Consider the following 25,649-nt stretch of genomic DNA (forward strand, 5'->3'; position numbering starts at 1 on the left):
GTAATGTGTGTTTAACGTAGGGGGGGCGGGGAAGGGCGTTTGCACGTGGCTCGCCCGGGCCTGAGCGCGGAGGGGAGGGGGCCCGGGAGCGGGGGGGGCGCGGCGGGAACCGCGAGGCCGCAGCCAGTCGCCCGCGGCGCAGGTGGGAAGAGGGAGGGGTCTGCGCGGCCGCCGCGGAGCCGGGAGCCCCGGGAGCCGGCGAGGCTGGGAGGGGCGAGGCCGTCACTCGCCGCGGCGCGCGGAGCAGGGGAGGCGCGCGGAGCCCTTGGCCCCGGGCTGCGCCGGCCGCTTGCGCTCCGGAGGGGCCGCAGGGAAGGGGGACGCGGCGCCATGGGTGAGTGAGGCTCGGCCTCGGGGGCGGGTGTGGCGGGAAGAAAGTGGGTGTCGGTCGGCCTCGGACTGCATCGCTCCCCGCCTCCCCCGTCCGTCTGTGGACTTTCCCCGGGCGCCGGGGGAGGACCGCGGCCCGGGGGTCGCCGCGCGTGGGCGGCCCGGGGTCGGGGGGGAGGATAAGGAGAGTCGGGGGGCGGGGTGGCTGTCCCCACGTGTGCCACGTTTCAGTGTGCGGTTCGGCGAGCAAGTTGAGACGGGGCTCGAGGAGTGGCGACGTCGTGCACTTTCCATTCGCCCAGGTTTGCGTGCGGGAAGGCGCTGGGACGAGGCGAGTTGGGGACCCTTTCCAGCCCCCGCCTCGGCGGGCCGCCACGGCGGCACAAAAGGCTTGACGTGGAGGCTGGAGGCCGACGTGCCTCCAGCAGAGCTGGGCCGGTGGCGAGGGGCGCGGGCTGTCCGTCCCGGCCCAGGTCCCGGGGCGCTGGGGCGCGCGCCGCTCCGCTCAAGTTTCTAGACGGGGCCCGCCCGCTTCGGAGCTGAGCGGCTGCAGCTGCAACGGCCCCGGGAATGTGGGTGGGCGGAGGGGGACCGGGTGTGAACCCGTCGGGCCAAGCGGAGCCCGAGGAGGCGGCGTCCCACGAGGAGGCTTGGGCGCGGGGGCCGGAGAGCAGGCGTCACGCGCCCTGCAGAGGCGGCGCGGCCCGTCCCGGAGGCCGGAGGGGGCCCGGCCGTGCCGCCGCTCACGGTTACTGAGCAGCGACCCACCGGTAGCCCGGCTGGCTCGTCGACGCCCGCGTTCTCGGTTCTTCGCGTCCGAGCGCGTTACGCCCCTCCCCCGGCCTCTCGCTTGTCCTTTGTTGTCAGGGATTTCTTCCAGGGTAAAGGAGGCCTTTGGGATTGACGTGCTCGGGTGGAAATTCCTAAGTTCCCACAGGCTCGAGGGTTAGGGGATGCTTTGACTGCTAATCGGTGCCGTTCATAGACGCTGGCCAACTTGGAAGAAAGGAAAAAAGAGAAAGCCGAGGACATTTTTGCCTGTGAATGTTAATTGTGGTCAAGACATGTATAGTCTCTTGCGTGATTCTGGAGAAGTTTTAGAAAGACCCATTTTTAGGGCCTTTGAATAAAATAGTGTTGCAGATGATCTGCAAGAAGAACTGTCTTTAAAAGTTTTCTGAAACGGAAGGAATGTTTTCAAGTTAAAAAGGAAAGATAAAACATTTTCCCAAGTATGACAGAATGAGTTTCAGGCTCTTCCTCCCTCCGTCCCTCCCTCCCTCCCTCCCTCTCTCTCTCTTCTTTCTTGCCTTTCTTTCTAGATACATGGGCATATAAACTCTTGTTAGAATAGCACATAGAGGGAAAAAGCTCTCATAAATGGAAAACCAAAATAATTGACTGATGTAACCCATTCATTTTACTAAAAACATTAAGATGCTATTTGGATCCAACATAAAATCTCTAGAAAGAATGACATTTTTGCCTTGTAACCTTAAGCTTGAGTGGACTGTCTATCAAGGGGTAAAGTACACATAATTTTGCAGTTAATTATTTCTCTAGGTTGCATTTCCAAGCTATAATGAAAACAGTTGGTCTTGGCTTTTACTTCAATGTCCTTGGATACATTACACACGATCCCAGGTTACAGGAGAGTGTTCTTCGGGGCAGGGGGTGGAGTTAGCAGCTAAGCTCTTCTGCCAATCCTGAGCTTGAAGACTTCTCTGTCCTACCTGTAAACTGACAGGTACCTAAAATTTGTCTCTTCCTTTTTCTGCCAGGAATGGACTACCTTTTCCTATTGTAATCGAGGTCACTAAAAACTCATGTAGGTGTCAGATGGCTAGTAGGAGAGAGTGGGTAGAGGAAGCAGGTGAGAACCCAGAGGTCAGGGAAGTAGAGAAAGGAACAAGTGGGTAGCGCTAGAGTGAGAGCTTGAGGCCAGCACTCAGGACAGTGACCCAGACACGCGGTCCACAAATAGGAAGAGCCAAGGAAGGAGCCGAGGGGGGCCGATGAGAGAAAGAAGGAAGGAAATCTGTCCAGAAACTAGAGAGAAAACACTTGGTCACTTCAGGTCATCTCTCTCCTCTTCTTTTCATTTACTTGTGAAAAACACATTGCTTAGAACTTCTTTTATTTAGAGGTAGTAGGGGGGTGAGGGTTTAGCATTGGAGTCCAAATTGCTAGGATAAAGGGGAAAGCAGTGTAGCAGAATGCCTGACTATGCCAGCAAGCTGAATCCATCTTTTTCTGGTGTCATGACAACTGAAATTCATCATTTAAAAAAAGGAAGATGGTGCTATGGGAGTGAATATAGCAATCAATTCTTGCTTGACTCAGAAGAAGAAATCCATACTCTAGCATCGTGGAAGAATGAGAGTAATTGGTTAATAAAATATTCTGAATAATTGATAGTTATTTATAATGCACAAGGCTAATCCTCAAAAAGAAGAGTTATTTGCGAAGTAGGCAAATTGAGATTTTGGTATCCCTTGCTTCCTCCTTTTATGTATTTTCTTTCCTCAGTGATGCCTTCAGCTAATCTAGGTATGCAACAGGCTTTCCCTCTGCACCTGAATTTTGCTCTCCAGAAAGGATATGATGAAGCATTTCATACTGAAAAAATGCAGGACTGACTCCTTGCTAAGAATATTTATATTTTAGCTGCAAGGTTAACTTTAACCCACATGGTCTCTAATTATGAAATTCCAGGCTCCAGTGTGAGATAGGTGGGGGGATATTTTATATTTCTCCTCTAACCACGTCACTTACCGTTCTTTGTTTTATTTAAAAGGTGATGTTGGACATTATTTAGATATTATTGTGGAAAGTTTCATGGAGGGAGTGGTATTGAGCCTGGTGGTATTTGGATGGATGTGAAGGATTTGGGAAGAGGTGTTCTAGATAGAATAATGGGCCGCTACCCAATGCAGGAAGGAATTTGGGGGAGCGGAGCTGTAGACGTGGACCTGGGTTGACAGGATGGGACTTGATTTTGGAGAGCCTTCAAAAGCAACCAGAGGAATTTAGAATTTATGTAAGAGGAAATAGAGAATCATGGAATGTTCTTGAGCAAAGAAGAATTGTAATGAAATTAGTGTTTAAGGAAGATAAATTGAGCAGTGTTGTTTAAGACACAGGATGAATTGGAGAGGACAGAACCAGTTGTCACAGTAATCCTGAAGTGATATGGTACATGTCTAGCTTAGTCCTAGTGGAAGAGTACCAGTAGTGGAAATGGAGGGAAAAAAAGATGAATGATATTTCTAGTGAAAAGTCTATAAAATTAGGAAATTAAGCAATAAAGAGGAGAATGAATAAGAGGTATTTTCTGGAGATTTGAAACCTTGAGGATTGGGGATATAGCAGGTCCCTTGATAGATTATTTAAAGGATGAAACAGATGGTTTATTTTCTGGATGCTTTGGACAGGAGATTAATTTCATTTTTGAAATGTTAGTTAAAAGGTGATGGCTAGGCATCTAAAGACAAATGTTGGTGGATTGGAAACATACAGTGAGAAATTAATCAGAGGGCAAGAACAAGAAGGAAAATAAAAGTTAGAAGGTCACCAATCTTTGGTGAGAGGTAAATCCATATAATATATGAATTGTCTGTCTAGAGGTAGGAGTATAGGGAGGTGGGTGGAGGGAAAGGGAAGGAGGAGAAACACTGTTTGCTGGAAGAGAAACATCAACTACATAATGTGTGTCAATGCCCTAAAATTAGAACAGTGAAATGTGACATCTTTAACTTTCAGTGTTAGATCTAGGAGTCCAGAAATTTTGACAAGAGGAGAACATCAGACAGAAATATTTTGCTGTCATTCAATTTCAGTAAAAATGGACTTGGTTAAGGATCTGTAAAATTATTTGCAAATTTAGGCCAAGAGTAATGAGACATGGTATTGTCTTGAACTCACACTTTTTTTTTTCAGGAAAGTATGACCCCTAGAGGCAGTTGTCAACAAGGTACAAAGAGCCAAGATATGAAGCAGGAGAAGCAAATGATAATCTTTGGGTGGATTATGCAAATCTTGGGGATCCTGTTTCCTCTTTTGTTTGATGAGGGGTTGGGCATGATTCTGTACATTTATGTAGCTCAGATCTTGATTTAGTAACAATTAGAGGAAAAAACATGTAAAAAGATAAGCTCGAGCTATTTCCATTAAACAAATCAAGAACATGTTAAAGATGCTAGACTACTGGGCAAAACTTTTTAAGGGTCAATTGGCCTCTAGTATGTTATATTCCCTAGAAAATTATAAACGTCTGATAGTCTGAACCTGAGCAGAGAAGGATTAATATTCTGGTTATCTTCACTGCGTAACAGCTATCTCCATAACTAGTGAATTAAAACAACAATTTGTTATTATCTGTCATGGTTCTGTGGACTGACTGCTGAGCAATTCTCGTTTGAGGTCTCCTGCCTTGCAGTTGAGTGTCTGCCGGGGGTTCAAGCATCTGAAGACTTGGTTGGGCTGGTCGTCTAAAGTAGCTCCCACGTGTAGCTGACCACATGGTGGCTGTTGGCTGGGACTTCAGGTGGGGTTGCCTCCAAGTGGCTTGGACTTTTCACAACATGGTGGCTGGGTTCCAAGAGGGAGCAGCCCTAGAAAAGTGTTCCAAGAAAAAACCCGGCCGAAGCTGCAAGGCCTCTTATAACCTAGAACATCTTAGGTCCCAAAACATCACTTCAGCTGTCTTCTAATGGTCACAAAAATCACTCAGGACAGTCAAATTCAAGAGGAGGGGCATTAGACCCCCCTTCCTCCTGATTCGAGGAGAGGCGGAGAGAAGGAACTGAGGTAGGCAGCTACTGGATCTCATTCCTGGAAGAGATGTAAGTGTGTTTCACAGCAGAGACATCGTCAGGTTTACAACTGAAAATTTGATACGAGTTTTCTGAAACACATGGTAAAGCATTGAAACTTTAGTTAGAACTATGAAGAAGTCCAGCTCGTCACACTAAAGTTTCACAGTAAAACATTTGAGTGTGGAAATTCATGCCTGGGTGGAAATGTGTTAGTAAAATGCTGGGATAAGCTCTACTCAGAATAATTTCAAATACGATCAGCTAATATTTCTTATTTTAATTTAAATTTGAAGTTTCTAAGGCTATTGCAAATTACTGTTTATTTTACTTAAATTTGAGTTTATGTCATAAATTGGAAGGTAGGTCAATTAGCATAAATCCTTTATTCAATATCCTCTTGTCACAATAAACTAGGTGTTTTGTAGTGAACTGTTCAGAAGCTTGCTTTATTTTTCAAAAACGTGTTAACTGTACAAAAACATAATTGGAATTGGTATGGTGCAACTAAAAATAAGTGTAGTCTTAACTGTACTTATTTTTTGAAAGATATGTTTCTAAATTAAACATGTAAGATTCAGTTTATTAAAACTTTAAATGTAAATGTCATTTTATTATTTTTAACAGGAAAGAGTCAGAGCTGTCATTTATGATACAAAAATATAGGTCTTTCTCCTAGACAGTCGAAAAACAAAGAAAAATTAGGGTAAATGAGATGGGTTTAAAGTCCAGGACGGAATTAGTTTCAACCTAGAAACTTAGAGGCCTTAAAAAAGAATTAGATTCTGTTTCAACCTGACTGATTTGAGGTCATTCTATTTTCAACTGTTTGACAAGAGGTGAGGAAATGAGGGTAGATAATATGAAGCCACATACTTTGTGCCCAGTAGTCATGATGTGGCAGACAAACAAAAAGCACATCTCAACAAGAAATAAAGGCCTGACCTATATAACCAACAGAACTGGAATAATGCCTGAGGAGTTCAGAAGGTACTATGACACGGAGTTAAATTCTTCTTTAGTTTGTTAAGATGACCTGTCAAAATAGTCACTCACTACTTTCTCTACGATGTACGAGATCTACCCAAACTATATAATGATAGCACAATAAATACCTCTTGCTGTTTCTGTAAGACTTCTTTTTCTAGAACCTCTACGTTTATTGTCTAAATAGAATAACTTAGAGAATACGTTCAATACTAATTGCTGGGTCCCACTGCCAAGATTCAAATTCAGAAGGTTTGGGCTTGACCGTTGGACCTTCAGTGCCAACATGTGGTTCACCCAGTGTTGAGGATGAAGCCTAGGACACGCTTCGAGAATTGGCTCTTCCAGAAAGCCTCTGTCCCCCATCAAGCTGGCTGAGGGCCGTCACAGCTGCTACTCCTCACTTGTGTCCTATTGAGACTTAACCTGATGAAGTCTCTATCTAGTTGCTCTTTCCTTCCTTACCAGTCACTTCTTAGCCTTAGGATGGGGTGATGCTCTCCAGAGTTTACTGAAACTCTCCCTCTGAAAATTACTAATGATTTCCCGTCTCATGGTTCCAAGTGTTACTTATGTGCACGTAACTCCCGAAGCCGTGTCACTGGGCTCCAGTGTCAGCTGTCTCCACCCAGCCGCCCCTCTAGTGCCTCAGCCTCAACGCCTGCAAAACGGGGTTCCTCCTGCCGGGATCTGACTGGTTCCCTCCTCTCTTCCTTTGCCCTCTTCCTCCTCTTTCTTTCTCTTGATGACTCGAATAGACCTGGCCTTGTTGAGCAAACGTCATTAGCCCTCCGACCGTCCACACTGTCTTATCCCGTGTCATTGCCGTTGCTTTCCGCCAGTCCCTCACCCCCTCCAGCCTGCACCTTAGTGGTCTTTTCACTGCCAGTTACGTCCCCGCTTTGGCCTCCTCCTAATCACCCCCATGTGATGATCAAGACACCCCACTCAAGCACAGCTCTTGATCGTGTCGCTGACCTCCCCAGCTTCATTTCCTGCTATTATCGCTCATGCATTTTATCCCTTAACCGAAAGAAACTACAAACTAATTTCATCTACTCACCCTCAGCCTTTTCTTACCTCCAACTATTTGATCATGCTCGTTTTTTACTCCATGGCACGTCCTTTCTATTTCCCAATGGAAATGCAAAACTATTGTCAGCTTAAATATATTTCCTGCATGAAAAATTTCCACTATCTGCCCAGCTTAGTGTTTTCCAAAGCGTGGGATATATGCTAGTGAAATGCAAAGTTTTTTTTTTTTTTAAATGTTCGACAAATGAGTTATGATAATGCTTCTTTTTATTTTTTAATATTTATTTTATTTATTTCTTTGGTTGTGCCGGGTCTTAGTTGCGGCAGGCAGCCTCCTTAGTTGTGGCATGCAACTTAATTGCGGCATGCATGTGGGATCTAGTTCCCTGAGCAGGGATCGAACCCGGGTCCCCTGCACTGGGAGCGCGGAGTCTTAACCACTGCGCCACCAGGGAAGTCCCCAGTATTTTTATTTTATGTATTTCACAAATACTTCTACACTATTTAATATGTGCCATGCACTATTTACAATGCTTTATAAGTACTTAGTAGTTTAATCTTCCAAACAATCGTGTGATGTGTGTTATCATCATCATCTTCATTTTTATACAGAGAGGTTTAAATAATTTGCTCAAGGTAACCTAACTAGTAAACAGTCAAGAGGGATTCTGAACTGAGGCCCTCTGGCTCCAGGGAGTCTGTGTTATACCGCCTTTCCATTTTAGGTGGTTCGAGGACATGGCATTAAATAAAGTTGAACGTTACCGTGATAAAGTTATTCTCATCTCAATATTCTTTCAATTCTTTTGATTAAGTCAAAAAGAAATCCTAATTTAGTGTTATTAGTTATATTCATTTCACAGCAATTACCTTAAGAGATCTCCCTTTACATAATAAAGGCATCCAGGTTTAAATAAACTGAGAGGTAAAATGGTACTCAAGTCAAAAAAAGGTCGAATAATTAAAGAATATCAGTGATATTTCAGAGAGTTCCCCTTTTTAATAAAGAGAGGGCAGGACCTAGACTTTGAGCCTTTGGTAATCATTGTTTTTTTTTTTTTTCCATTGTTTTTAAAATAAGAAATACTGACTTTCTATTTAAGGTAGAGATTTAAAGTTTCATTTAAAATATATTTTAGTAAAAATGTAAATTGTGTTTTAAAATATCAAGTAAAGGAGAATAATGATGATACTTAAATATGGGACAAACCATATACCTGGAGGCAATTTTGTTCTGTAGAAGTTGTTAAAACATAAGTATTTCAGTAAATTTTTATCCTAATTTATCCACTAATTAGCCACGGAACTTGGGCACTTTCGTCACTTAACCTTCTGGGCTTCAATTTATAATTGGTGGGGATAAAACCAACAATATTTATCTACAGGGATGCTTCTAGAAAAAAAGAGGGGTATTTGAAAAAAGCTTTGAATGTAATAAATGCTGAGTAAAGTATTCTATTTTTACACATTGCTAGGAGAATCTGGTAAAAACCGTGACTGCGGGGCACAAGTGCCTGGAATTTGGTAAGCACTGCATCTAATGAAAGTCTGCCTTTTCTGTGCACTCTCAGTGCCTTACTTCTACATCTGTGACGCTTAGTTGTGAATGTGTATTTTCTCCCCCGTTATTTGAGGTCACGTCCAGATTCTGAAGACTGCACCTTCCAGGTAATTGGCAAAAACACAACAAACACTCTCGCCCTTAAGCTGTTTGTCTAACACTGTTGACCTCCCTAACTTAGTAGAAAGTTACAGAAATACAGCATTTGACTCTTACTGATGAAAACTGTATTTAGAATTAGTCATGGCAGGAGACAGGAAAGAAGGCAGAACTGTGGAATGACAGGGTTAGGGCTGTGGTCCTGGGAGGGTTTCAACACTGGGCCGAAGGCCCCAATGAGATGGGAAACATGAAGACAAACAGCCCTAGAAGAATCCTCTGAAAACAGATGAGACAGAGTTAGTTCGACTGCAGAGGAGTCCGAGAAGGACAGCGTTTTGAGAAACCAGGGACCTGTAGCGTCTAGCCCAACAGAAGGAAGAATAAAGGAATGACATTCCTTTTGCAGCGACGGATTTTTTGTTGATATAAGCCCACTGAAGTTACAGTGCTTTTAATAAAGGGGTGAAGATACAAACCTGCTCTCATGGAGCAGATTTCAAGGACTAAAAAGGAGAAAGAGGACGGAGGGAAGAAGGGGGAAGACGAAGGAGAGAGAGAGAAAGAAAGGATTTGGGTGGATCCAAGGTCAAAAGATTTTTATCAGGTAGAAAAGAACTGCAAGAATTCCTTCATATTTTAAGAAAAGGGGAGTGACCTTAGGGAGAGGCATAAACTGCTGATGCCTTGGAATGTCAGGATCCCTGGGCAACGTAGTACAGAGTGATTAATCACAGGAACTATTTGGTATTACTTAAACAGGGTTTTTAAAGTAAAAAATTATATATATTTTGTCTATAAGAATGATGCCATTTGAGGAGTTTTAAAAAATTATTTATTTATTTTTGGCTGCATTGGGTCTTTGTTGCTACGCGCGGGCTTTCTCTAGTTGCGGCGAGTGGGGGCTACTGTTCGTTCCGGTGGACGGGCTTCTCATTGCGGTGGCTTCCCTTGTTGCAGAGCACGGGCTCTAGGCGCGCGGGGTCAGGAGTTGTGGCTCGCAGGCTCAGTAGTTGTGGCTCGCGGGCTTAGTTGCTCCGCGGCATGTGGGATCTTCCCGGACCAGAGCTTGAACCCGTGTTCCCTGCATTGGCAGGTGGATTCTTAACCACTGTGCCACCAGGGAAGTCCAGGATTTTTTTTTTTTTTTTTTTTTTTAATGAAAGACCATGCTTCTTGATTGTTTTAAATTGTGTTATAATAAGTCCAGTAAAGATGTTGTAACTTGTCTGTTTTGACAAACATATTGTGTTTATTTTTCTCATATTTCATTTATAGAGGATATTTATACCTTTAATACTAAGAATATACAGATAAATTTATGATCTATTTCAAACAGTTAAACGAAGCAACAGAGATGAAGCTTATTGTGGTTTCCCTAGACCAGAAATCTCCTGATTTCTGTGTGGTTCTTGTCCCAGCTCTGCTGTTACCCATCTGTGTTCCCTTTTCCCTCAGGTACAAATGAAGGATTTGGCTTAAGTGGCCCATAGGATTCCATTCAGCTCTAAATGCCCATAAGCTGATAAACAAGCAAAAAATAAATACAACATATCCATGAGGATGGTTTCATTGCATTGGTTCTCAAATGGCAAGCAGATCTGTCCGTCTAACTCATTTCTTTGTGGCGTCAATCTAGACTTTCTAACAAAGAAGACTCTCAAGCCTTCAGCCACAAGATTTTGGTATTTTTCTTTCTTCATGGCCATAAGTATATGTTTTTATATTTACCAAGTGAGGATAAAGGAACAACTGAAACAAAATAAAACACCAGGGGCTTCCCTGGTGACGCAGTGGTTGAGAATCTGCCTGCCAATGCAGGGGACACGGGTTCGAGCCCTGGTCTGGGAAGATCCCACATGCCGCGGAGCAACTAGGCCCGTGAGCCACAACTACTGAGCCTGCGCGTCTGGAGCCTGTGCTCCGCAACAAGAGAGGCCGCGATAGTGAGAGGCCCGCGCACCGCGATGAAGAGTGGCTCCCGCTTGCCGCAACTAGAGAAAGCCCTCACACAGAAACGAAGACCCAACACAGCCAAAAATAAATAAATTAATTAATTTAAAAAACAAACCAAAACAAACAAACAAAAAAACCCACCAGGCATACATGTTTCCAGAAATTATCTCAGGCTTCGTTAGGCTACATTGCTCACGTAGAATTCATTATATATCATTATTAATATATCAGTGATAAGTGAGGGAACTGGTTGATGTATTTTAACGTGTAGGTTTGTATTCCTTATCCTGGTAGGATCCTAAACTTTTGAAATGTGTGGCTATATGTTTGTGTGTGTGTGTGGGGGGTTCTTGTTCCTGCATTTTCTTTGATTTGTTTAATTTTTACGTGTGTGAGTACACAATAGTGTCCTGTGAGGTTGTTATAATTAAAAAGGAATCATTTTGCAAGTCTTAGAACTGGTTTTTTAACCATCAGCAACATTCTCTGCTGGTGAAAAATACCACTATGGTTATATCCTAGTCTATGAGTCCCAAACAAGCACTATTTAAAAAAGAAATATTAGAGCATAAAGAAGGAGGTGACATGAGAATATAAAATAAAATATAAAAATAAAATATAACTCACTGCTGGCTAATTCCATCTGGGTGTAATATTTTGTTATTTCTTTTATTAGAAAAACTATGTAAAAGGGAAATGCTGCAATGGAATTGCGTTTTCAAAAAATGCTGAAGACTAAATACACAGTAATATTTATTTTAGTAGACATTTTCTATTATTGAGATAAGTCAGCTATCTACTTCAGCCTAGATTTGAAGCGCAGATAACAGACATGGGATAGGAAGGGAGTTTTCTGCAGTCCTGTTTCAGGTTTTCTACTAGATAGTACAACAAGGACAAAAATTCATGATGAAGTGCTATATATATGTGTGACAAAGACCCATTATTGTCACTGTTTTACACATTCTTTCCTTCCTAAAGAAAGATTTACAAAGAAGAGTAAAATTTTGTTTGTTAATTATAGATGAGAAAGTAAACTCAGGGTGACAAATCTCTGGAGAAGAAAAATCCAGAGCAACTATTAATATAAGTGCATCATTTGTAAGTAATTGGTTCCTTAGGTATAAATGAAGTCGTGATCACTAGAAAAATTAGTGTTATTAGTTTCAATCATTTCACAGCAATTACCTTAATAAACGTCCCTTTACATAACATGATAAATACGTCCTGTTTAAATAAACTGGGAGGTAAAGTGATACTCTCAAAGGAGGTAAAAAAAATTAAAAATACCAATGATAGCTCATATATCTCATTGCATCATATTAAAATCATCGTTGTGGCAGAATCATTGTACCTAAGGCCACCAACACTTCCACAGTAAAATAATACGGTGTATTATATACTTGAAGTTATTAGAGAGTAGATGTGAAGCTTCTCACCATAATAAGGAGCTAACTATGTGAGGTGATGGATGTGTGAATGAACTTAATTGTGGTCATCGTTCACAATGTATGCATATGTCATCATGTTGTGTACTTCACATATATACAATTTTGTTTGTCAGTTATACCTCATTAAGGCTGAAAAAATGTAAGAAAGTGAAAAACTAAATTAAAAAAGAATACTCCTCCCAAAAAAAGCAGACTCTTAAATGTATTTTATTTTATTTTCTTTGGCTCCGCTGCTCAGCGTGCAGGATCTTAGTTCTCCGACCAGGGATTGAACCCGTGCCCCCTGCAGTGGAAGCACGGAGTCTTATCTACTGGACCACCAGGGAAGTCCCTTAAGTATATTTTGATATTGATTTGACTGAACAAGTTTTTTTTTCTTTTTTTTTTTTTAATTTATTTAATTTATTTATTTTTGGCCGCGTTGGGTCTTCGTTGCTGCGCGGGCTTTCTCTAGTTGCGTCCAACGGGGGCCACTCGTTGCCGTGCGCGGGCTTCTCATTGCGGTGGCTGCTCTAGGCGCGTGGGCTTCAGTAGTTGTGGCTCGTGGGCTCAGTAGCTGTGGCTTGCGGGCTCTAGAGCGCAGGCTCAGTAGTTGTGGCGCACGGGCTTAGTCGCTCCGCGGCATGTGGGATCTTCCCAGACCAGGGCTCGAACCCGTGCCCCCTACACTGGCAGGCGGATTCTCAACCACTGTGCCACCAGGGAAGCCCTGAACAAGTATTTCTTAAGGATCAACCACATGCCTGCCCTTCTACACATAATGACAGCGAAGGATGCAGAGTAACTATAATTTCTGCTCCAAAAGGATTTATGTATTAATTGGGAGATAAAAAACTCACCCACACACAGAAAACTATTTGATAAAATTAGATAATGGAGATCTAGACTAATATAATAATTTCTAAAGCTATTGGTCCAGAATGGAAGAGACCAGTAGAAGCTGCAGTCATCAGGGAGGTTTTCTGAATAAGGGACCTTGAAGAGGACCTGGACTTGCTGTGAATCTGTCAGAAGGTAGGGTGGTAGTAGGTGGGCGTAGCCCAGAAGGAGCAGGTGCAAAGCCGTGGAGGTGGGGTGAGTGCTCTGGGGCCCACCTGAATCTGCTTCCCCTCCAGCTGTCTTGCATGAAGGCTTCTGACTTTTCCACTCTCCGTGACCTCTGGACTGGGCCATGGGGTGCCACCCTAATAGAAGTCAGCCTCTTTGATGTTCAGGCTGTTTGTCTACTTCAGTTTCTAGTTGACCTCTGCATATTCCCGCCAGTCCTGTTCATGTACAGACTACGTCCTCAGCTCTTTTGTTCTCTTACTGTGTTCCCCCAGATCTTACCAGCGTGTTGGCCCACGTGGGCATCCCTTTCAAGACTAGTCATTTCCATCCCCGTACCGCCCTCAACCCTGGCTCTCGTAACTCACCCCTGGATTCTGTCCTTAAGTGGGATTTGCTGACTATGTAAAATAAAACCAGTCATGCTCAGAGCATCAGTAACATTGCACAACACCAGAGGGTGTGATTCCCGTCGCACTCTATGTGCCCCAAGGGCTTCCTATCGTGTAGAACGCATAGGAATGGTGCCCGGCGGTGGGCAGAGTAGGGTCTACTAGTCACAGCATCTTAACCTTTGTGCTCTCGCTCTGTTTCTCCAACTCTAACCCTTCTCACTGTCCTTCTGGAGCCCTGACAGCCTCGTTTGCTTTCCCCCTGCTCCAGCCCATCATTATTTCCCTTCTCTTCAGGCATGGCCCAGAGCCCCGACCACTCTGTTGCAAATCTTCTTAACTCCCTTGATCTTTTGTCCCAGAGCCTGGATTATTGCAGCACAGATGGGAGGAAGCCTTCACACAAGGACTGAGAAAACGGTTCTAGTGCATGATCATGCAGTTGTAGCATCTCAGCCAGGGAGTGATAAAGAAGTTAGCAGATTTTGTTACCGATGAAGCAGAAAGGAAGGAAATGTGAGAGATAATGAAAAGAAAAACTATCTTTTTGTCTGTTGGAATACCAACCAGAAGAAGTTGTATGCTGATGAAAGAGAGGAAGAAGCCATCAAGGATGAGCATAAGCAAACTGAAAATATTCACAGTTCAGGCAATTGCCAATTAACTGAACTGTATGTATCAAATCCCATGTTATTAAATAGGAGGATGATCTGGTATGACTTCTGTCAACCCAGGGATTCAGGATTGCTGTGTTGATCTACTTGTCCAGAGAGATGTTCTGTTGCTTCCTGCTACCTGCGTGGTCCTCCCTGGAAACTGTGCAAGATGACAAACTTTCCGGATGAAAGGGTATTTTACTAAGATTATGCAATTGGCTTCACTTGCTATCTAAATAGAACCTTCAAACAAGCTCTTAAGATCAAATTTCCCATTGACTGTGTGATATAATCAGAAATTTATAAAATTTGACTCAGATGTAAAGCCATCCACTTAATTACAAATGAAATAACTTAATTCTACATATTTAATTACAGATTATAACCATGGACAATTATACTATTCAAGCTAAGTTGAAAAATTAAAAATCTGAAACTTTAGATATCAAAGAATGCGATATAGTTAAGTATTGATAATGACAGAGTACTGACAGTTTTTTTATCCCCAATGATTTAGCATTATGCAATATTTTCTCCTTTTTCCTATTTTTTATATTTAATATGCATGATTTGAGATGAAGGGCAAAGAAGAAAGACCCTTTTTCTTAACACCTTAGATTTCACATTCTTACTTGTAGGTCTCCCTAATTCTGGGGCTCTCTTCTATTTCCTTTCTTTTTTGCCACTCTGGTTTTTTTTTTTTCTGTTTCTTGCTTTTCCTTGGCTTTTAAAGTTCAAAATGATGAATATTTGAAGAAGGCTATATCCTTGGGGTTGAAAGACTCATTCAGTTCTCCCCCGTCTTCTATGTAAGGGACTGACCCAAAGCAACGTAATTAAAATAAAACACTGTATAATTAAAACACTGCATTCTGGATAGGTGAATTAAAAAAAAAACTAATTGGATATCTGTAATGATGTCTTTTCGTTTTCCACTAAAGCTTTCTTAAATTAACATGTGCTGCTACAGGCAGGTGAATCTCTAGATTCAGATGTGTATGGGGAGTGTCTCTCTACCCCTGATTGCTCAATAGCACCAGCAGGCATGCCTCTGATCTTCCAGTTCCTGCACGGACTACAGAATCGAGGTGCAAGTGGCTGTTTGCTCTCAAGTGCAGCCAGTCCTTCTGTTTTCTTGGTCACTGGCTTTCTTCTTCCGTCCCAGTGGCTGTAGCTCACTGTTTATTTTTTGGGTGTTTAGTATGAGAAAACATCTAGTCTTTGATCACTGACAACAGATTAGAGCAATGAGCATGCCCATCACGGTACATTGGGTATAATCTTTGGCTGTTAGGCTCTTGGCTGGTTTGCTGCACTTTACTGTCCTGAAAGTTTGAGAAATCTGACTGCTTTGTTGGTTGTTGTTTTCCTATTCTTATTAACACTTGCCAAACCTTTTGTCAAGCATCTTTAGAACCATGACAGCTTCTAGGTCAAATTCAAGTTTTGATCCCTGCATCTTTAGAAGTAAAACTAAGAACTAAAATAGCCATTTCCTCCCAGTGATTGCAATGGCTGCTGATTAAGCTGCGTGCTGGTTTTTGGAGTCATAGCAACAAGTCCTACTTACTATCTTTTAAGAATCTCAATTAAGTTTCTTTAGTCTTTGAATATCTAACTACAAAAAGTTTAATTTTCTAAGGAAAATGAATATGTTCTTTTCTTGGAGAACAACACCATAGAGTTAATTAAGCATTCCTTTCAAAGGTTTATTTGTGAACTAAGCTAGAAATTACTTGCACTCCTTTTTTTTTTCTAGTTTTCATAATTAGGCTTTCAGTGGACTTAATCTTTTAATTTTAAAATGATTAATTGCCAAGTTGTTGGGTACCATTGCTTGGGTTACAAAGATAAACATACCCAGCGATAACAAGAAGTTCATTGAACTTGCTACAGTGACAGCAAATACTCAGGTTTAATTTTCAACAAAGACTCAGGACATTTTGCACTTGACAGTGCTATCTTGAGAGGAGCTATAGTTATTTTATTTTTCTAGGGAAAAGTAGATTTGGGGAGTAATTAATTTTTTGGTATTAAATTCTACTACGATATAGTAGCATGCCTCTTTGGAGGCATAGAATTACAAAGTTTAGACTTTTCCCAGATGGGTTAATGGTGGAAAAAAAGGTTAAGTTATTATTACTTTTTAAATCAACTTGAATAGAATTTTGTATTCTCCAATTCATTAATTTCTAAGTGAATCTGAACAAATCAACCTTCCCTGGCAAAGTCATGGCACTTTCTTTGCATTTTTTGATTTAGAAAAGTCTGTTTTCAGTCCCTAGTCTCACTGCTTTGGAAAGGTGATCTAAACTCCCTAAGCTTCAGTGATTGTATTTTGTTATTTATAGGCACAATAATAACACTGATAATAACACTGTGTACTACCTGGAGTTGTTGAGAAGAATAAAAGATGGAATATGTTAAAATAGTGTAACAACATGTCAGACGAAGAGATAATACTCAATACATATAAACACACATGAGCACGTGTGTGCACGTGTGTGCACACACACACACACACACACACAACTATGAAAGTTAGTCTTACCAAATCTTTAGTCTTAATTTTTTTAAAGTCTATCATACAGGAAACTGTAGATTTGTGAGTATAATACAAACTTCAATCAAATCAGTGCTTATTTTTCAAAACCAATGCACAGTGTAGTCGTATGTTTTCTTAGGAATAAACTGATTAGCTATGGCTTTTATGGTTAGAAGATATTATCAGGAATAGGCTAGAATTAAGAGCAAGGTTGCTCAAAAGATGTCTAGGAATGGTCTTAAAAATCAGAACTTGTAAAGTCTGTCTGTATAATCCATTCATCAAGCAATTTTAAACTTGTTATTTGCTAGACAGTATACTTAGTGCTAGATATTGCCAGTACAAAGATGAAAAAAATGTGATACTTGATATAGTGGTAAAACAGTTGGAGTTATAAGCTATAACAGATGCTGCAGTGGAACTTTATATGGTGTGTATGGACAGAAGAGAATAGTTAAAATTTCTCCCAAAATGTCAGTAATGAATTCCTAGAGACAGTCTGGGGCTGAGCCATAAAACTTGAAGATGGTTTTCCTGACACATGGATCAGGGTAAAGGCTTTCTAGCCAGGGGAGTAGTATGAATAAAGCATTGAAGTGACAAAAGCATGAGTTGTTCAATGAATTTTAAGCACATCAGCTGACGGGAGTATAGAGATGTGGGTGGTATGCATTGATCAAGAGGACTGAAGAGTTAAAAAGGAGGCAGACTAGGGGGTCTTGGTCGACATACTGTTGGCATTTAGTGTAGAAAGCATGGGGAGCCACTGCTGGGTATTCAGTATGGGGATAAGATACTTAGATTTTTATTTTATTAAGATTATTCTAGCAGCATTGGAGACAAAAAATATTATAAGTGGGAGAGTAGAAAAAAACAGGAAAGAATACAAAAGATCATTTTTCAGAATAGAGGTAAAAATATCAAATAAAAGACTAAAAGATCTAATCTAAAAGTGTCTTAAAAATAGTTATGTCCAAGTAACATGTATTGGAATGGAAGGATGGTTAAAGATCTGAAAGTTAATTTTTTATGTTTAAAGGGGAAAAGCCATATGATCATCTCATCAGTAGATATATATTTAATAAAATTCAATAGTAATTTATGGTAAAAATTGTAAGCAAATTAGGAACAGAGTAGAACATCAATAAACAGATCTAGGCTATCCTACAGAAACCTACAAGTATCATATTTAATGGTGAAACATTAAAAGCATTCCTAGTACAGTCAATAGCAGGACAAGGATGCTTACTCTCACTTTTACTATTCAGCACTGTCTTAGATGTCCTAACCAATGCAATCAGAAAAGAAAAATAAAGAGGAACAATTGGAAAGAAAGGCAAATTTGTCATTACTCAGGATGATATACTTGTCTCCGTAGTAGATTGAAGAGATACTACAGACAATTAGAAATAAGAGATACCAGCAAGGACACTTGGCATAAGGTCACCATATATGATCAAGAGTATTGCTATATGTCAATAATACCAAAGCAAGGTTAATTAAAAATCCAATGAACAGTAGCAAAAATTCTAAAAGAATCCTATAAATGAACATACCCCCAAATATATGGGATTTTACTGGGAAAAAGAAAAGATGAAACATGACAAGATATATCTGGTTAGTGACTGTGAAGTGTCATTATCAGAAATATTCCGATTCCCTTTCAAATTAATTTATATATTCAATGTAATAATTCCAGTAACACTCCCAAATAATTTTTTGGGATTCTAAAACTCTGTATGGAAAAGTGATGTTCTACAAATTGTTCACAAAATTCTGGAAAAGAAAAAGAAGGAGGTGGGGACTAGGCCTTCCAAATATCTAGATTTATTGCTTAAACTCTAATAATTATAACTGTGGTTTAACAGAGTAAACACAATAAAGTGGTATCTTCATTGGGACTCAATAAAGATACCAAAACCAGATTCAGATTTCTGTGTGTCCTTGATGTGTGATAAGAGAAGGATTACTAATCCTTGTAGGATTATTCAGCAAATGGTGTTGGGACAAGTGGTTTGCACATAGAAAACAAGTTATTTTAACGCCTCACACATTACCTAATACCTCACTCCATACATGAAAATAATGATCTAATTGTGAAAAACCATCTTAAAACTATAAAGTTCATAAAATTGAAACAAAGGAATGTATGTAACAAAACAGAGACAGACTCACAGATACAGAGAACAAACTAGTGGTTACCAGTGGGGCAAGGAAGCCAGGGAGGGGCAAGATAGGGGGAGGGGAGTAAGAGGTACAACTATGTATAAAATAAATAAGCTACAAGGATATATTGTACAGCATAGGGAATATAGTCAATATTTTATAATAACTTTAAATGGAGTATAATCTGTAAGAATCTCGAATCCCTATGTTGTATACCTGAAACTAATATCATATTGTAAATAAACTATACCTCAACAAAGTTTAAAAAAAGAAATAGAATCGAGGTAGTCTATAATGTTTGTAAACTTATACCTCATGAAACTATAGTTAGTTTTTACATTTTTGTGTCAGTTGTTTCTTGGTGGAGACTAAATTTTTCTTCAAACACTTGGTTCTTACCATATGAATATTTATTTTAATTAAGGGAAGGCTAATATTTGCCTGAAATTGAAGGACAGGTTTATTGGCAGCTATTGTAAAATATCTATTGGATGTTTTTTCTATAAGAGTTCCAGATTTGCAGTATGCAGAAATTTTGCCTTAAATTGATAGTTTTAGGCTTTACATGAGCCATGATGAAATATATAAAATACTGTATTAAGATACCACCTTTACTATAATTCAGTGTAAATTTAGCTTCATGGTCAGCAGTGGTTCTCATCCTTTAGTGTGCTTCAGAATTACTGGAGAGCTTTTTCAAACTAGTGATATTTGGCCTACTCATAGAAATACAGTTTCAATTAATTCAGATTATAGCCCAGACACTGGTATTTTTAAAGAGCTCAGTACTTGAATCCAGTATGCAACCAAGATTGAGAGCACCTGAATTGAACACTAGGGTCTTTTATTTCTATATTATTCACTTATTCTTGATAGACTAATTGCTGTTAAAAAAAACAACAAAAAACAAAACTTGCATCTCAGTGGCTTGCAAAATAAAGATTTATTTCTCCCTAAGTCGCAGCCCAGTGACTGTGGGTGTGGGGAGGGTGTGTGGAGGCTAGTGGGGAGGGGACCCACCCTTTTATTCTAGCAATGCCATCATCCTGTAAAAGCCTCAGAATTTTTCACATGGTAAATGAGGGAAGAGAGAACAAGGGAGATCAATGGGAGGTTTTCTGTTCAGCCCTGAATTGGTAGATACACTTCTATCCATATTACCTTAGCCAGATTCAGGCTTAAGGTCTCCGCTTAAGTTCAAGGAAGTCTGGAATTCTAGTCTCAATTCGTGCCCTGGAGGAAAGGAAACTGGGTTTGGTGAATACGGGGCAACCTCTACCTAAAACCGATTTTGATGAAAACAAGCACAGAGATATTCTCAAAGACAATAGTAAATGATAGCTCATCAAAAACTGCTTTATTCCTTAAACTTTTGTGTAGTATCTTGAAAAAACATGTACGTATTTATTTTTACGTGGTCACAGGACTTGGATTAATGGCTTTTGAAGCTGGGAGCTATGCAGGGGAGGAGCATACAGTCTATATGTGGAGGATTATGCAGTGTGCACTTGAAGTGTTTAGGAATTCAGAAAGGTAGACGAGAAAGCAGAGTCACATTTTCCCACCCTTTGGTTATCAAAGATCACCTCTTAAGTAGGACCAGAGATCCTTACTTCTGTTTCGGTGTTAATGTCAGTCAATGTCAAAGTCAGTTAATGTCAGTTAATGTCAATGGCAGATATTCAGTTTGGTTTCACACACTTTACTTTCCAGTCCCTTGTTGATAATCTCACTGTAACGCTGCTCATATGGGAAAGAGAGAATTATTGAGATTGTCTTTAACTTTTTATATGAATATTGTGTTGCATAAATGTAGGTCTTGAATCACAAGGCTGTTTCTGTAGGGCTTCTATTTTTTTTTTTTTGGCACCAAAACGATATTTCTTGGTTTAATAGTATAGTGAAAATGAGCTGAATAATCAGATTCTACTTATCGCATTTCACTTCATTAAAAACTTGATGAATGTCCCAATTTTATTTTATTTTATTTTTTTTCATTTTTAAGCAAATATTTATTGAGCATCTACTATATGCCAGACATAATGCTAGACCATGGGGATCATAGTGAATCCTCTACTTTAGATATGCATCCTTCCTTTGATAAACCATATTTAGTATGTAGGGCTTCTATTTAAAATAGGGTTAGTTTATTGCTGTTTTCAGATATCGGGAGGAACATAGTGTATTTCCATTCACCAGGAATGTCTAGGTTCTTCCAACAGATATGTAGACTTTAGGTAAATTAAACTCCACATTCCAAGATATTATTAAAGAGCAATAAGACTTTTGTCCTCCTTTATTCTAAACTCAAGACATTGAAATAAGTTGCTTATTTTAATAATATTTGACAGCACTCTCAAGAGAGAATGCTAAATAAAATACTGCAAACACTTGGTTTTACATGGATATTTTTAACTGCTGTAGGAATGGTAAAGATATGAAAATTGTTTTCCAATTCATGATAGGAATTTCCATTATTAGTACAGCAAAAGTCATTCTGATTATTTTATAGTCGTATCATATTCTAAAGTCTGACTTTGATGAATTCTTCTGTCTCGGTTGTGATTAATCTTGGTCACTAATTATTCAAGCTTTCTAAAATCTATTTCTTTGATTTGTCTATTAATCATTTATCCAAAGAATAAAATATTATTTTAGTATTGAAAACCAATTTCAATGAGTATATTACATATTAGTCTGTTAGTCTGCAGAATATTTAGATGATTTTTAAAGAACCAGATAGTCTCCAGTGGCTTAATTATGTAAATGTACCTACACGTCTCATATCCCACCATATTAGGGAATGCAGGATTTCATATTTGTTTTATTTTTCTAGATTTATTCAATTCTGTTTTTGTTTTGTTTAAGTCTGGGCACTTCTACTTGTTGGTTATGCCGTTTGTGTAATTTGTTGGAATTCTCTGAGTTGCAGCTTCTCTGTGTGGCAGTTCTACCTTACTCATGGGGTCTTAATGATGATCCGAAGCAGTGGGTTCTACGTGAACACCTGGTCCCTGGCTGAGGGCAGGATTCAGTCAGTGGAGCTTACTACCAGATTACCAGTCATCTATACCTGTTATACAGACAAACCTCTACGATAGTTGGCCCTCTTTGTTGTAAACCTTCACTTAATGAGTATGCGTGGTACATACCACTTGTTCTGAATCACGATGTCGCACTGTAACGTTTGGTTTATTGAATTGCCTACAGTGACCAAAAGGACAGTTTTAACATAAGAAACTAGTTTGAGAGACAACGTATTTTATTTTATGTATTTATTTTGCATTTTTCATATAGAGTTTTATTTGCTCTTTCCGCAAAAATAACAATCTGCATTTTGTAAAGAGTGCACACAAATTCGAATGTCTCAAAATATGTGACTTTTTTACTTATCCAAGAATAAATGGTATTCATCATACTTAGCAGGAACATCATGGGTTTCATTTTCAAAGTATTTTGCAAGCATCAGCTAATTAAGCCTTCTGTAGTCTTCAGTTTGACAGTTGTTTTCAAAAGTTGAGAGACAACATATTTTAAACCACAGACAATGAGTTAAAAACTGAAGTAAAAAAAACCCCAAACTGGTGAAAAACATCAGTGTACAGTATTTTAAGATGATTTAATAAAATTGTATAAGACAGGTCTGAATTAGAAGAAAGTCTAAATCACTGAATTTTCAAATGCGAATAGCATGTTTTTAATTCCTAGCACATATGAGGGCTTCAAAGCAACTGTTACCATGGTTTTGGAAAGAAACAGCTTCTATTTCTACCTCAATGAATGAATCAGAATCATTTTAAATTACCTCAGCACCTTTTATATAGAAATTAATTTAGTATGGTTTTAGTATAGTTTGTTTTCCAGATAGATAACTAACAAAGTACTAAGACTGTGAGTCTAATTATATTACTTTATCTTTGATTAATAAATATTTTTCGTTGAATAAAAGTGAACAGTTACCTGTGATCAAATAATAAATTAACTGAATAAAAATTATTAATGTTTGTATTTACAGTATAAGAGTTTGAATATTTCTAAAGAGTTAGCTAGAAACTGGTGAGAACTGAAACTCTGGCGGCATTAATGCAATGCCGAGGAGTTTGGGTTGTGTTGTTGTTTGTCTATTCATTTACTCACTAAATAAATATTGATTGAAGGCCCACTCTGTACCTACTGTGTGCCAGGCACTCTGCTGGGTGCTGAAAATATAACAGTGATGGAAATAAACATGGTTAATGGTATCACAGATATTCATAAACTAGTAGGGGAGAAGCACAAGTAGATAATTGCAACTCAGGCATTGGTATTTGAAAAGATCCAGTAAAAAATAAAAAACAAAACAAAACCCTTATTACTCACCCAAGTTTGGATTGAAGACAAATGCTCTAGCAGAATGAGCTCAAAGTGTTAGCTCTTTTACTACTGATAGTGATCTGAGAGAACAGGATTTTAGCTAGTCTCTCCAAGGGGGCTTTGTAGTACGTCAGCTCTGAGTTGGACAGACTCACTCAGATGCAAGCATCGTGGACCAATGGCCACCTCTCAGAGCCTGCCCTTCTACTTATGTGCGGCGTGGAGGGGCAGAGAATTATAGACAAGTATAAAGGCTGAAGGTGGAGATGTGCGAGATCATGGACTTTAGGGAACTCACTGTAGTTCAGATTGGTGTATAAAGGTAGGAGCGATGTCTGCAGGAAGAGGTGGGACCCATATGGCACAGGGCCTTGGGGTCATGTTGGCCAGTTTCGATTTTATCCTAAGAGGAGCATGGAGCCATTGAAGGTTTTAAATAGATGGTTGACAAGGTCACATTATTTTTTTAGTGTCATCTAGGAAGCATGGCGCAGGGTGGATCTGAAAAGGACAGAAGAGAATGCGGATCTACTCTACAGGCTGTTTTCATACTAGAAAATAGAGGCCACACAGTGTGAACAGCAGTAGTAAGAGCGTGAGTGGAGAGGCTGGAAGACATTTGCCGTTTCATCTTTCTGGCCTCTTGTAGCCATTTCGCTGCTCTTCAGCTCCTCCACCAAGAGGGAGTGCGGAGGAGCTGAATCAGACCTTCCTGGTGTTCTTTCAGAACCACCATTCTGAGGAATGAGTAGTAATTTTTTAAATTGCAATTAATAGTCACAGTGGTTTGGGATTAACTGAAAATTTCATTTATTCACCCTGTCCCAATATCTCATTAGTATCTATGATTGAGTTGGAAATGATTTTAATTATTTACTTGACCCTTTTAATTGCCTCATTTTTCCTGCGATAGTTTGTAAGCTTTCTGCATATTTTTAATTGATCACATCAAAGGAGTCGCAGCTTCAGTAAGATGGGTCCTGAAAACAACAGCAACACAAGCAGCAAAGCCATGTTCTAAAGTTCTGTGAAGTTCATTTTGGGATTAGATGAAAAGCAAAATCTTTCTTGGATCATGCTGTTTGTTTAAGATTAAACCTTTCCTCGTTGAAGTTGGATTGCTTTTGGTTTGAAGACCTGGAGTGGACACTGCATGCCTAAAGGCTCAACAGTCCCAACGTTATCTAATCCTTGACCTCACTTTAGAAGCTTCTGTATCTACAAAGTTAAGTCCTCTTAATTTTGCCGTGTCATTTCTGTAACCGTCCGCTTCTGTGCTTCACCATCTTTTTGAGATGGGTATTCACTGTTATGCACACATTTTGTCTTCACTGACCTAGCATTGTACATGTATCATTAAGAGTCAGAGATGATAGTCATACGATCGTCCATTCATTCCACTATCACTCAGTGTGCACTCCTGTTGTGCCTGGCACTGTTTACTGCTCTGTACACCCAAAGATAATAAAATGTAACGAGTGTAGCTATAACTGCTCATGATAAATGTTAACAGAGGTACCTGGCTCTCACAGCACAGAGAAGGGAATGACTCATTTTCCCTTCATTATCTGAGAAGGAAACTTTGGATAAGGGTTTGAGGAATGGAAAGGAGTGTGTCAAACTACAAAAAAAGTGAACATAAGCCAAGTAGAGGTATTAGCATATGTAAAAAAAAAAGCCCAGAAACAAAGATAATGGGAGTGCCCTGTATTTTTATTTTCCACTGTGTTATCAAGGCAGAGTCTCCCTAAGTTTTAGATTATAGCATATGTATATGTAGGTCTTGGAGCAATAAATTATCTTTGGAGATCCTAGCCCAAACCACTTATTTTATAGCGTAGAACTTGAGGCCCAGAAAAACCAAGAGACTTGCCAGAGGTGCTGTGGCTGATCAAAGGCAGGGCAGGGTCTCCCCACTGTCAGTCAGCAGCTCTAACCACGCTGACATCCCCAGTGAAATCAGAGGCCTCTTTGCTGTTATCTTTGATACCTTATTTTCTGTCTCTTGTTTGTGAATCCTTAGGAAAGGCTCTGAAATTTTAAGCTCAGCTCTTGTGAAAACAGGGGTGTTATCAGCGTTGATGTAAGCCACAGTTTTGTTTGAGGTGTTCCACTGCATCCTTGATCAGCAGTGTTCACTCTACCACATACTTGCCACTGAAGATAATTTTGAGTGGAGGCTTATATCTGGAGCATCCAGAGAAGTGTTTATAGTTAGCTGAAGATCGTTTTAGTCTCGGCTCAAGATAAAAGCTCT

General features: G+C 40.0%; 1 protein-coding gene across 1 annotated transcript in view; it reads left to right on the forward strand.

Annotated features, from left to right (window-relative positions):
- The first annotated feature begins 251 nt into the window (after positions 1 to 251).
- GPM6A (glycoprotein M6A) overlaps positions 252 to 25,649 on the forward strand; it is a 257,123-nt gene continuing 231,725 nt past the window's right edge. The window contains exon 1 of the mRNA XM_061177186.1: positions 252 to 334. Within this exon, the coding sequence (XP_061033169.1) occupies positions 331 to 334 (4 nt within the window). The 5' untranslated portion in view covers positions 252 to 330. The remainder of the gene's footprint in view (positions 335 to 25,649) is intronic.

Source organism: Eubalaena glacialis, chromosome 20 (assembly GCF_028564815.1).
Source record: "Eubalaena glacialis isolate mEubGla1 chromosome 20, mEubGla1.1.hap2.+ XY, whole genome shotgun sequence".
Taxonomy (NCBI): Eukaryota; Metazoa; Chordata; class Mammalia; order Artiodactyla; family Balaenidae; genus Eubalaena; species Eubalaena glacialis.